General features: G+C 31.4%; 1 protein-coding gene across 1 annotated transcript; it reads left to right on the top strand.

The window, feature by feature from the left end:
• Window positions 1-74: 74 nt before the first annotated feature.
• Window positions 75-609, top strand: LOC133325152 (transmembrane emp24 domain-containing protein eca; the record flags this gene model as incomplete). The annotated part of the gene is made up of 1 exon (XM_061533975.1): window positions 75-609. A coding segment is annotated over one exon (525 nt), but the record flags the coding sequence as incomplete, so codon positions are not given.
• Window positions 610-13369: the final 12760 nt, after the last annotated feature.

Here is a 13369-nt window from a genome sequence, read left to right as displayed (position 1 = left end):
TCATAGGTAATTATTCCAGAAATAGCAACGAGAAGAAATTTAATTCAATAATCTAATCATTCCTCGAATTTCCACTTACAGTCAATTACAAAGTGGAGCTGTATGATCCTCGTTCCAATGGTTTTATGCCCTCATCGCCTGGTATTGGCATGCATGTCGAGGTACGCGACAGCGATGACAAAATTATTTTATCTCGTGTCTACAGTTCAGAAGGCCGCATCTCTTTCACATCCCACACACCCGGTGAACATGTCATCTGCATGTACTCGAACAGTACATCGTGGTTCAGTGGTGCCCAGCTGCGTGTCCATTTGGACATTCAGGTTGGTGAACATGCCATCGATTATGCCAGCGTAGCACAAAAAGAAAAGCTAACCGAATTGCAGTTGCGTATCCGCCAGCTGTTGGATCAAGTCGACCAAATCACAAAGGAACAGAATTATCAACGTTATCGTGAAGAACGTTTCCGTCAGACAAGTGAAAGTACCAACTCGCGTGTGTTGTGGTGGTCTGTTGCCCAAACTGTTGTCCTTGTCTGTATGGGCTTCTGGCAAATGAGACATTTGAAGAGTTTCTTTGAGGCCAAGAAATTGGTGTAAAATTTCTTCTGTAGAGACAGATATGTTTGTAAGGTTATTTCATTTTTGTTTGGGGTTTCGATTAAATTATTTCTAAAGAGACAAACAAACAATACCACCACCCCCTTCCTTGTTCTCATTTGTAACGTCTTCTCAGTTGAATGAACCTTTGTTCAATTATGGATATCCAATCTCCAGGTACTAATGTTTCAATAACATTTTATTTTCTTCATTCCCTCATAAGCGTGTATCACGAAAACGATTTAATTTCATTAATGTATGTCATCAGTATAATAAATTTATGATTTATGAAATGAGAGAGAATACCATATTGCAAATATTTTAGTTTAAATAAATGATTTTTTAAAATATACACAAAAGTGATGTTGTTATTTTATTTTTGATGTAAGGGTTTATAGATTTTATTTAAAGATTTTTACCGAAATAATTTAATGGATCTTTGTAGTACTGTTAGTTAAAAAAATTATTCAATTTTACATTTAACCCAACGTGACGACGACCAAGGATAAAATATATACGATATTTAACACTGCGTTTACGCTTTTGATCGTAATTAGGTATATACATAGAATATATATAAAAATTCAATGCGAACAGAGCAGAATCCGTCATATGCATTGGGTTTACTTTGTGGCTATAACAACATATTACCAGTACAGACGTTATTTCCTTATTGCAGCACCAGTTACAATTTAGGTTCTCAACAGTCTCCCCCTCTTTTTAGTTTTTCGAACAATGGTAGGTCAATGTATGCATGTTTAAGACGATTTGCTTTGACCAGAGGCTACCACCATTTAATGAATAAATACAGGAAAACTCCTTTTCTTTATTGTTCATTGGGATGTCAACTGTAATCATGAAGGCATTACCGCATGTCATGTGACTTTGGATCAATGATGTTCATGTCCTTATCAGCAAACACAACAAGAAAACTTTACCAGACGGCACAAAAAGATGATTTATTTATTTACATGTATTTGATTATCTTTCCAGTCACATGTCAATGCAAGGCAAACAAGAAAAAGCCGGGTTCGAAAAAAAATATATTAAAAAAAGGAAAATATTTAATAACAATGATAGCTAGGAATACCTATGAATGTGATATATTTGTTGTGGGTAATTTTGAGAAAATATGGATATTCCAATAAATCGGTTTTAATATCATTTGGAATATACAATTCAGTTCGATTATAATTAATGGCTTTATAGAACTTCTAGTCGGCAGAATTCCCACATCGCGTACAGTGGCTGCACACATAAAAAAAGTGTACTTCACATTAAAAAACGTATCTTATAGCTATACAGTATATATCTTAACCCTTTCAGTGTCAAACAAATTCTTGTCGGAATAAAAATCTAAATTTTTTTACTTAAAATCGTATGAAGGCACAGAGTTTAGAAAAAAAACAATTCTTATTGTAACCCTCGAACAGTTTTGTCTGTCTTTCAGAAAAAACAAAGACATCAATTGTAACGGTACATAGGATAACCGAAAATTTGCAAAGGAAGAGAGTAATTTTAAATGTCGAATATATTCGACAAAAACACTGAAAGGGTTAATATAAATTATGAATTCTCTGTAACAAACTTTAAAGCATATTTAAATTCATTTTAAAACTAAACAGTTCATATACTAACATAATATATGGATTTTAATTAACAAACTACAAAGCAGAAAAGGCTCCCCAGCCAAGTAAAAATAAAGCAGTAAAGACTATTGTTGGTAATATCTAAGCAAAAGAACTGAATAAAGTCGCATCTACCAAACAAATTAAAAAATACATTATTCCAGCATGTAATTAACAGCAAAATCTTCAAACTTGCGTTGAAATACACTGCGCAAAAAAGAAAAATGTCGTAGTTCAACAGGAAGTTGATTCCACAAACGTGACGAACGAATAATAAAAGATCTTTCATATAAACAAGTGGTATAGCGCGGGAAAATTAACTGAGTGTTCCTGGTAGATCTAGAGAAAACAAGTCGATCACGCAGGACACCGGGAAGATCTAAAGTGAGAGATTTATATAGAAATAAAATAACTCTTTTCTTTACGAAAACTGAAAACGGCACACCTAGAAATTCAGCCGCATAAGCTGAAACATGATCTGATCGACGTAAATTATCAACGTACCTTACAACCATATTGAACAATTTTTCTATTTTGTTAAAATGCTCATGTGTGGTGCTAGATACAACTTCTATACCATAAGAAATAAGCGATATTAACATGGAATAAGCAAGATTTCTCTTTACAAATAGTGGCATATAGAATTCAGTTGAGTATAATTTTCGAAGAATATTCATTACTCTAGGGTGTAGAGCATCAATATGAGCAGAAAAATCAAGTTTGCTATTAACAATAACTCCTAAGCATTTTATGCGATCAACGTACTCAATAATTAATCCATTAACACGTATATCTATACTATTGAGGCGACATAAAGGACCATATCCCATTGCTTTTGTCTTTGTAACATTTATTACTAGGTTATTATTACATAACCAACGCGATACTGCGGACAAGGTATTGTTAATGTTAAACTCCAATAGGGAACTAGATTTGCCATTAATCAGCATTAATCAGCATATAAAAACGGTCGACATCCGCTATTATGTAAACAGTTACCAATGTCATTCACGTATAAAACAAAAAGAAGGGGACCTAAAATTGAACCTTGGGGTACACCACTGTATATATTAAGTTTATTAGAAGTCTTGCCATTTAATGAAACATACTGGGAACGCTGATGTAGTACTGAGCCCACGCCTGAAACCATATTGGTATACATTTATATATTTCCGCTCATCAATAAATTCTTGAATTTGCTCCAATATGAGGTGCTCGGCAACTTTTGAAAGTGCGGGTAAAATGCTTTTTGGTCTCATATTTTCTATAGTAGGTGTTTCTTTAACTTTGGGAATGGGGACTACTCTAACATGTTCTTAGAATTTTTCTGAGAGTCTTAGATTTAATGTTTTAGGAATATTTCTGAGAATCTTTTTAAAATATCCTTAAAAAAATCCACGCTCTGATTGTTTTTTTAAAACATCCTTTAAAAAACACATGCTCTGATAGTTGTTTAAAAATATTCTTTAAAAAATCCCCGCATTGATAGTTATTTTTTAAAAATATACTTTAAAAAATTCACCTTCTAATAGTTGATTTTAAAATATTCTTTTGAAAATCCTCGCTTAGTAGTTGTTTTTAAATTATTCTTTAAAAATCCATGTACACGCTCTAATAGTTGTTTGTAAAATATTTTATAACAATTCATGTTTATAGGTCCAATAGAGGTTGATAAAATATTTTTAAAATAATCCCTAAAATTATATTAAAAAAATCGTACATATGGATCCGTTAGGTCTTGAGTGGCATATTTTGAAAATTATAGTTATATAGTATATATATATATAGTTTTATAGTTATACATATTATATTTATATATATAGTATAGATAGTAGGATACAATCATACAACCACTGTCTACTTTTACAGATTTTTCGAAATCTTTCCCATTCAGACGAAGGTAAACACAAAAGAAAGATTATCTCATAATGGAAATATTTTTCGTATCACGTTTGTAATAAAAATAAGAATGAAATAAAGAAGATCTTGGAATATTTTCAGTTGATTACATTTTTACAGCAAATTATTTCAATAACGTACAAATGTCCCATCTGTCAAGGACATGCGTTCACATTTCCTGACACACAGATGCTCTTTGTGATGAGCAGTCGTATTATTTTGGAAACTATATTATTAGCGAATGTGAATCTCACTATAACCCAGATAATGCCAGAGATTTTTTTCTTCAAATTCTAATTTTAAAACTTAAATATTTTATTAAAAAATAACTATTATATCATGAAGCTAGGAGAGTATAGAACAAGATACAACTATAAAATAATTTTGGGAAATTCACGAAGATAATGCTGTTTTTCTAGCAGTCATATTTTGTGTGCTTTTAATATAATATATTTTAATACAATTTATTTTATTTATTTTCTTTTAATTTTCAAATCTTAAAATATTTTATATTACTCAATAACGAAAACAAATAACACTTTCGCTATATGCCTCAATATGACCGCCTAATAAACCCTGCTAAAATGACAAAATGTTTGACATTTGTGGTAAATTATTTACAACAAAATAACATTTCTTTATTCCAGAAATAAAATACTACAATCAATGACAATTTTCACCTATACATATTACAAACCCCTTACTTTTATCTACCTTTAAAAAAAACACAAAACATTTTATCTTAGAATTATTTTTTTTTTGTAATTGGATTACCTGGTCACAGTTGTGGTGCTCAAACATACAAACACATGTGCTTGCTAAAATGTATGTCTGAATGTATGTATATTTGCATAACATATTTTCTTTAACTTTGTTAAATAAATAAATTCTTACAGAGATGCAAGCTCAGACAATAGAGCTACATGCAAATACAAATTCGTATCAACAAAAATGAAAGTAATGCGAATATGAGACATAAAACGAGTAAAGACCACGAGCGAGATAACTTCAAATAACACAGATAACACACCGAACAGTAATCGTGGGAATAATGAGAGTAGCCAAGGGATCGTATAAACGTTTTTGTAAAAGCTATGAATTGAGAATGCATTTCTTATATGAGGGGTGTTGGGAAATTGTGGTAGGATTTCAAGTTGCCTCTATAGGCTTTTAATTGTATTTATGTAGGTAGTGTTCATTTTATCATTTTTGGGAAGAAGTTTTTTATTCACCAGGAATCGGGGATGCCAAATTATAGCCATTTCGAAATTTAAATTATATCCATTTGGGAGGTGTGGTGGATTATATCCAAGATTTTTACAAATAAGTTTTTCGTCTTCCAAGAGCCCTAAATATTGGGTGTTAAAAAAATTCTTTAACAATCTACGATCTTAAAAAATTACGTCTCTGGTGGGTTTTGAAAAAATATTCTTTAAAAAGCTACGAAACTGTTGGGCGTTAAAAAAATATTCTTTAAAAAATCTACGCGTCTCTGGAATGTGTAAATAATATTCTTTAAAAAAATCTACACTACTGTTTGGTGTTGAAAAAATATTATTTAAAAATCTATGCTTTTCTTGAAAAAATATTATTTAAAAAATCTACGCTTCTCTTGAACAAATATTATTTAAAAAATCTACGCTTCTGTTGGGCGTTAAAAAATATTTTTTTTAATCTACCTTTCTGCGCGGTGTTGAAAGAATATTCTTTAAAAATCTACGCTTTCATTTACACTTCTGTTGGGTGCTGAAAATACTTTCTTAAAAAATCCTCTCTTGGTGGGTTAAAAAAAGTATTCTTAAAAAATTCACTTATGTGGTCCTTAAAAATTAATATCAACATTTGATCAATTGATATTTTAAAATTTAAATATATATATATATATATATATATATTCAGATATGTTTCCTTAATAAACAATTTATTAACTTGCCTTATTTTTCCCAACTGTTACATTCTAACATATTTCTCAAAATGAACGACGAATGAAAGTCGCCAACACCCGAGTCAGAACCGAGAAGAGATACTAACAGATTATCTGGTCAGGCAGGCAGTAAGACAAAATCAGTGAAATGAAAAATCCATCAAATTAGTAGGGCGCGAGTGCTGGAGACATACACAAAAAGATGCGGTGCAATAATAACGGGACAAAAAGAAACGAACGCTTTGATTTGAATTGAAAAACAATAAATACAATTGTTTTATATATTAAGAAAATAAAAAAAACTATTAAAATATAAAAGAATCACTCACAGCATAAATGACTAAACGGAAAAGAATTTATGAAAAGTGTTTTCCATTCCTTGAAAAAAAAATTCTAATAAAAATATACTATAGTAAAAATTAAAAACATTTTGAAATTGGATACCAAATAGTAAAACAAAAACAACAACAATTGTAGGGGCAACCAAGCATTAAAAGCAAATCACCATTATTACATTTGTGGTTGACAGACAGCATTTGCTTTATAACATTTAGACAAGTGGTTATATTTCGAATAGAATTAAAAAAACAATACGGAAGGTCTATCCGTCTAAACATTGTACGTGTGTGCGTGTGTTTGTTTTATTTACCTTTCGTCCAAATAAAACATTTTATTTGTTTCGTCGTTTTTTGAGAAAACTATAATGTTTCGGGCCTCCCAATTGGCAAGTGAGGAGAGTAAGTAGTACAGTGTTGACCCAGAAATGATAACAACAAAATCTGTTTTATTTTGATAATCATCACAGATAAGACAAAATGAAAATTTAAATACTTATAATTATTTTCCTTATTATGTCTGTATGTTTTCGTTTTATCTTCGTCTATCAAAAAATCGTTAAGCTTTGCCTGCTTTGGGTTTGCTAACAATAAAAGATGACAATGAACCTGATATAACGTCGCAGCTAAATTTGAAAACCGGAAAACTTAAACCCGGCGGTTATGGCCTTGTCACAGTGTTACGCTCACACCGGCGACCCAAATACCCAATTGCCATTGTATTTATCTTGATGACCAAATTGTTTGAGGCCTTTGCTGCAAATGGTATTCGAAGTAAGTATGGGTTTTCAATATTTTGTAAAGGATTTGTTTGAAAAAATGCATATTTTTAGTTGGTATATTTAATAAATTATACAAAAATATATTATAGATTTGGTATTTTAGCAAATATTATTAAAAAAAATCTACGCTGTTTTGACTCTTTAAAATTTGTCTATAAAAAATCTGCCCTTAATTGTTTAAAAAATATACGCTCTTTCGGTTCTTTGGAAAATATTCTTTCAAAAATCTATGCTCTTTTGGTCCTTTAGAAAATATTCCTTAAAAAATCTACTTTCTTTGGGTCCTTTAGAAAATATTCTTTAAAAAATCGACACTCTTTTTGTTTTTAAAAAATGTTATAAGATGTACACACTTTTGGTATTATAGAAAATGTTCTTTAAAAAATCTACGCTCTTTTGGTCCATTAAAATATATGATTTAAAAATCTACGTTCTTTTGGTTCTTTAAAAAATATTCTTTAAAAAATCTAGTAGTCCTTTAGAAAATATCCTTTAGAAAATCTACGCTCTTGTGTGTGAAAATATTTTTTAGAAAGTCTACGGTCGTTTGGTCCTTAAGAAAATATTCTTTAAAAAGTCTTCGGTCTTTTGGTCCTTTAGAAAATATTCTTTAAAAAATCTACGCTATTTTGTTCCTTCAGAAAATATTCTGTAAAAAATCGACGCTCTTTTGGTCTCTTTGAAAATATTCTTAAACAAAGCTGCGCTCTTATGGCCATTTAAAAAAAAAATCGACGCTCTTTTGGTATTTAAAATCAGTTACGCTCTTTTGGTCATTTAAATTTTTTTTAAATCTACGCTCTTTTGGTATTTTAAAAATTCGCTTTTTAGGTATTGAAATCTATATATATAAAAGAGCTTAGTGTTAAGTGAGTGAGTGAGTGACTGACTGACAGATCATCGCCCAGACGAAACGGCTAAAGCTAGAAGCTTGAAATTTTGAGTGTGGGTTGGTGTTGGTGTGTAGGCGTGAGATAAGGCTGGGTTTTTGGAAATTCGAACTAGAAGGGTACAAAAAGTACTAAAATGTACCAAATATGGTACCCTTTGTATTAGGCGAACGGGAAGAGCTAGAATTCTGAAATTTGGAACGTGGGTCACTGATGTAAAGTTAGGAAGATGTACAAAAGCGTTTTTGGAAATTCGTACTAGAAAGGTACGAAAAGTACTAAAAAGTACTAAATGTGATACCATTTGTATTTGACGAACCGGTAGAGCTAGAACTTTGGATTGGTGGTCGCTGAGTGTAGGATATATGTATCAACAGGTTTTTGGAAATTCGAACTATAAATATCCGAAAAGTACTAAAATGTACTTAATTTTGTACAATTTCGTACCATGTGAATTGATAGAGCTAAAAACTTGAAATTTGAAATGCGAATTAGGGATGAGATGTAGAGTCCATTTAAGGAGATGGTTTTGGAAGCATGTACTCATGTGTACGAAAAGTACTATATGATACTATATTTGGTACAAATTTAATTTGTAGATAAAAATCGAGCTGGAATCCTGAAATTTGAAATTAACATTACCGTCGGAGTGTAGGATTGGGAATGTACGTAGTTTTGGAATTATTTTACCCAGTTTCAGTAATTTTTATTCATGGGTACTAAATGGTACTAAATTTGGTACAATTTGAATTTTATGCAAACCAATAGAGCTAGAATCATGAAACTTGGAGTCAGGATCACTGTTGGGGTGTAAGATCGAGATATGTAGGAAGTTTTAAAAATTTTTACTAACGTGTACTAAATTTGGTACAATTTGAATTGTAGGTGAACCGATAGAGTTGGAATCCTAAATCTTGGATTTAGGATCACTTTGGGGGTGAAAGTTTGGGTTCAGTGGGACGTTTTGGAAATTCGTACTACTGTGTACTAAATTTGGTACAATTTGAATTGTGAGTGAACCGAAAGAGTTGTAATCCTGAAACTTGGATTTAGCATCTATGTTTGAGGTAAGTAAGAAGTTTTCGAAATTCGTACTACTGTGTACTTAATATCGTACAATTTGAAATGTAGGTGAACTGATAGAGTTGGAATCCTGAAACTTGGATTTAGGATCACTACTGTGCTACTAAACTACTGTGTACTAAATTTGGTACATTTTGAATTGTGAGTGAACCGATAGAGTTGTAATACTGAAACATGGATTTAGGGTCACTGTGGGGTTGTAGGGTTAGGGTAAGTTGGAGGTTTTAGAAATTCATACTACTGTGTACTAAATTTGGTACAATTTGGATTGTGAGTGAACCGATAGCGTTGGAATTCTGAAACATGGAATTAGGATCACTGTGGAGTGTAGATTTGGGTTAAGTAGGAAGTTTTGGAAATTCGTACTACAGTGTACTAAATTTGGTACAAATTGAATTGTGGATGAACCGATAGAGTTGGAATTCTGAAACTTGGATTTAGGATAACTGTGGGGGTGTGGGTTTAGTAAGAAGTATTGGAAATTCGTACTACTGTGTACTAAATTTAGTACATTTAAATTTGGTATCATTATGGGGGTGTAGGATCGGGGTATGCAGGAAGTTTTGTTGGAAGTAGAAGGGTACGAAAAGTACTAAAATGTACCAAATATGGTACCTTTTTTATTAGCGAACGGGAAGAGCTAGAATTCTGAAATTTGGAATGTTGGTCACTGATGGAAGGTTAGAAAGATGTGCAAAAGGGTTTTTGGAAATTCGACCTATAAGTGTACTAAAGGTACTAAACTTTACTGAATTTATTTCCTATTGTATATATATTGAACATATATAGCTGGAATCTTGACATTTTAAATGGAAAACATGTTGGGAAGTGGTGTTGATGTACGGAAATGGTTTAAGACATTCGTACTTATGTGTATAAAAAGTGTAAAATGGTACTAAATTCCGTACTATTTACCTTCAGTTGAGTGTGTAGAGATGGAATCTTGATAATCGGAATTAGCTTTAAAAAATCGTACTTATTTGTATGAAAAGTACTTAATTGGTACTAAATTTGGTGGAAGTTGGATTTAGGTGAACAGATAGAGCTGAAGTCTTCAAATTGGGAATTAAAATAACTGTTGGAGTTTAGGACTGAGGTAGATTATGAAATTCGTACTTTTTGGTACGAAAGGTATATATGGTACTAAATTTAGTACAATTTGGATGTTGCTTGAAAGGATAGAACTGAAACCCTGAAATTTGGAATTAAGATTTCTGTTGAAGATTGAGCTATAGAGACATCTTTGGAAACTCGTATTTATGTGTACGAAAAGTACTAAACGGCACTAGATGGATTTGGGTGAACGGAGAGAGCTGGAAACCAATAATTTGGACTAATGGTTGATGTTTGAATATAGAATTGAGATATGGAAGCATATCACCTACCTACTACTAAATAGTACTATATTTGGTACAACTTGATTACATGTGAACGGATAGAGCTGGACTCCTGAATTTTTAAATTAAAATGACTGTTGGAGTGTAGGATTGACATAGTTTAGGAAATGTTTAATTATAGAAACAAAAAGTACTAAATGGTACCGAAAAACTTACAAATGTGTGAACGAATAGTGCTGTATTCTGAAATTTTGAATTAATATTACAGTTTGAGTGCAGAATTGAGATATATCGGTAATTTTTTAAAATTCCTCATTATGGTAAATGGTAATAAAATTTGGTACAATTTTGATTTGAGTTAACGGATAGAGATAGTAAACGTAAATTTGGAATTAAAATTACAACATTAAGGAAGTATTGGAATTTCGTACTTATGGATACGAGAAGACCTCATTTTTACTAAATATGGTACAATTCGTTTTGTGTGAGCGGGAATCCTAATATTTGGACTTAAAAATAAGGTTGGAGTGTAGGATGAGGTAGTTTTAAAAATACGTAAATATCTGTACTAAATGGTGCTAAGTTAATACAATTTAGATTTGAGTGAAAGGATAGAGATGGATGGATTTGAAAATAAAATAACTCTTATAGCAAAGAAATGAGACAGTGTTGGAAATTCGAACTCATGAGTACGAAAAGTACTAAATATGGTACAATTTGGATCTATGTGAAGAGATATTGCTGTTATCCTGAAATTAATGAATAAAATTACTGTTTCAGTGGGAAATTGAGGCAGTTTTAGAAACTCATACTTACGACGACGAAAAGTAATAAATGGTAAAATTTGGATGTTGGTGAACGAATAGAGCTGGAATCTTTAAATGTGGACCTAATGTTGTTATTGGAGTGCATGACTGAGGTACTTTTGGAAATTTGACCTTTGCGTACGACAACCAAAAAATTTTGTACAATTTGGACTTCGGTGAACGGGTAGAACTCGAATCCTGAATGTTGCAACTTAGGTTACTCTGGGAGTGTAGGAAAAGTACAGAATGGTATCAAATATGGTACAGTTTAGTGAACAGATAGAGCTGAAATTCTTAAATTTGGACTTACGATTGAAAGCAGGTTTGGAATATTGAGATTGGTTTGGTATATGGGTACGAAAAGTGCGGTATGGTTTCACACAGAGCTGAAATTCTTAAATTTGGACTATTTGAAAGAAGGATTGAGGTACATTTGGAAATTTGTACTTATTAGTACGAAAATCACTAAATTTGGAACAATTTGGACTATGGTGGAAGAAAATTCACTAAATTTGGAATAATTTGAATTTGGGTAACGGAGAGAGCTGGAAACCTAAAATTTAGAATGTTGGTCATTGACAGAGAGTTAGAAAGAAGGACCAAAGGGTTTTTGGTACTAAATTTAGTGGAGGTGACGGTATAGAGGTAGTCTTGAAAATGTATAATTATGTGTTCGAAAAGTTCTAAATGAAATTACATGTGGAACCTGTACGTTTTTGCTAAAGTGTGGATTTCGGAAAATAGTGCTTATGTGTATGAAGAGTACTTAATGGTAATAAACTTGATATTAAATGTAGGAACAGAGATTCAGAACTACAGTACAACTAATTATACGGCATTCACGATTTCCATATGAAATATTTTTGTATTCCCTTTCCGCATACGAAGTAGCGGGTACTTTGCTAGTAAAATATAAACATGAAAAAATAATGGTCATGTAACTGCAAAATTCAAATTAGAAATATTCGAGAAAAATTCATTAAATAATTCTGTATATTTTTTCGCCACTTTAAGGTACAGTAGTGCTTGTAAATAAAAAGTGGGCATTCAATATGGGAAATTTGACATATTAGTTAAATACATGGGAACATAGCACGAATCCCGCACTTCTCCTATATAATAACAATTTCAACTGGACTATATACCATCATACATATGTTTCGCATCTACGCACAACGTTAAATTTTATCACCATATAATGGAATATGTAATAAATATTTAATAACCTCTGTTTTACGGATCAAATTCCTCTAAGCTTGCTAACATAGTTTGCCATTTCATTGTACAAATGTTCTTCGTTAACAAAATATTTGTTTTCCTAAAACATGTGCCTCTGCCAATTTATATGCCGCAAGACACACCGATTTTAGTAAGTTTGTCAACAAGGCGTTTTTGAGCAATATAGATTTTCATAAATGAACGAGTAAGTCAAGTATTGACTTACTCGTTCATTTATAAAATTCTGAAAAAAGAATTTGGTGCTATTTAAAATATATAATATACACCTGTTGTATTTTTGTAGAACTTGAATTGTGCAGAAAATCTCCTTCATTGAGATTGGTGTTTCGCACCATTTTAGATCCTTTAAGGTTTTTTGTCGTTTGTACGAACTCGAAACAAGTTCCATTACTGAATTTATAGATCCAAATTATGAAACGTCTTTACACAATATTAGTGCTTCAGGTATCTTAAAAGTCACTTTTGGTTTTGATTTCTCAAAATTTCAATGGGTTAATAAGACTACGAAATTTACTCTATTTTTCACCATATCAATTTTTTTTATAATGTGAATGTAAAATTTTGGTTTTCTACAAATGTAAACTTTTGTCGATCAATTAAAAAATGTTTTCATCCATTTTCGCCGTTTTCAATTGGCACAGATGCAAAAAAAGTCTTTGTGCATTTGAGTGATACGGACGTCTTACAAAACTTTTAAAGGTGGGAAGATGAGTATTTTTGTACGGAGCGCAATAAATTAGGTACGACCCCGAAATTTGGATACATTTTTCAGATTTTTTTAACCATTATTTAAACTGTAATATTTTTCATCGTGTTAGAGCAAATAAAATTCAATTTAAATAATACC

Source organism: Musca vetustissima, unplaced genomic scaffold (assembly GCF_032173495.1).
Source record: "Musca vetustissima isolate MV318-11 ecotype Yass unplaced genomic scaffold, APGP_CSIRO_Mvet_v1 utg212696, whole genome shotgun sequence".
In the NCBI taxonomy this organism is placed as follows: domain Eukaryota; kingdom Metazoa; phylum Arthropoda; class Insecta; order Diptera; family Muscidae; genus Musca; species Musca vetustissima.
Note: the sequence above shows the minus strand (reverse complement) of the source record. Positions and strands in the feature narration are given on the sequence as shown.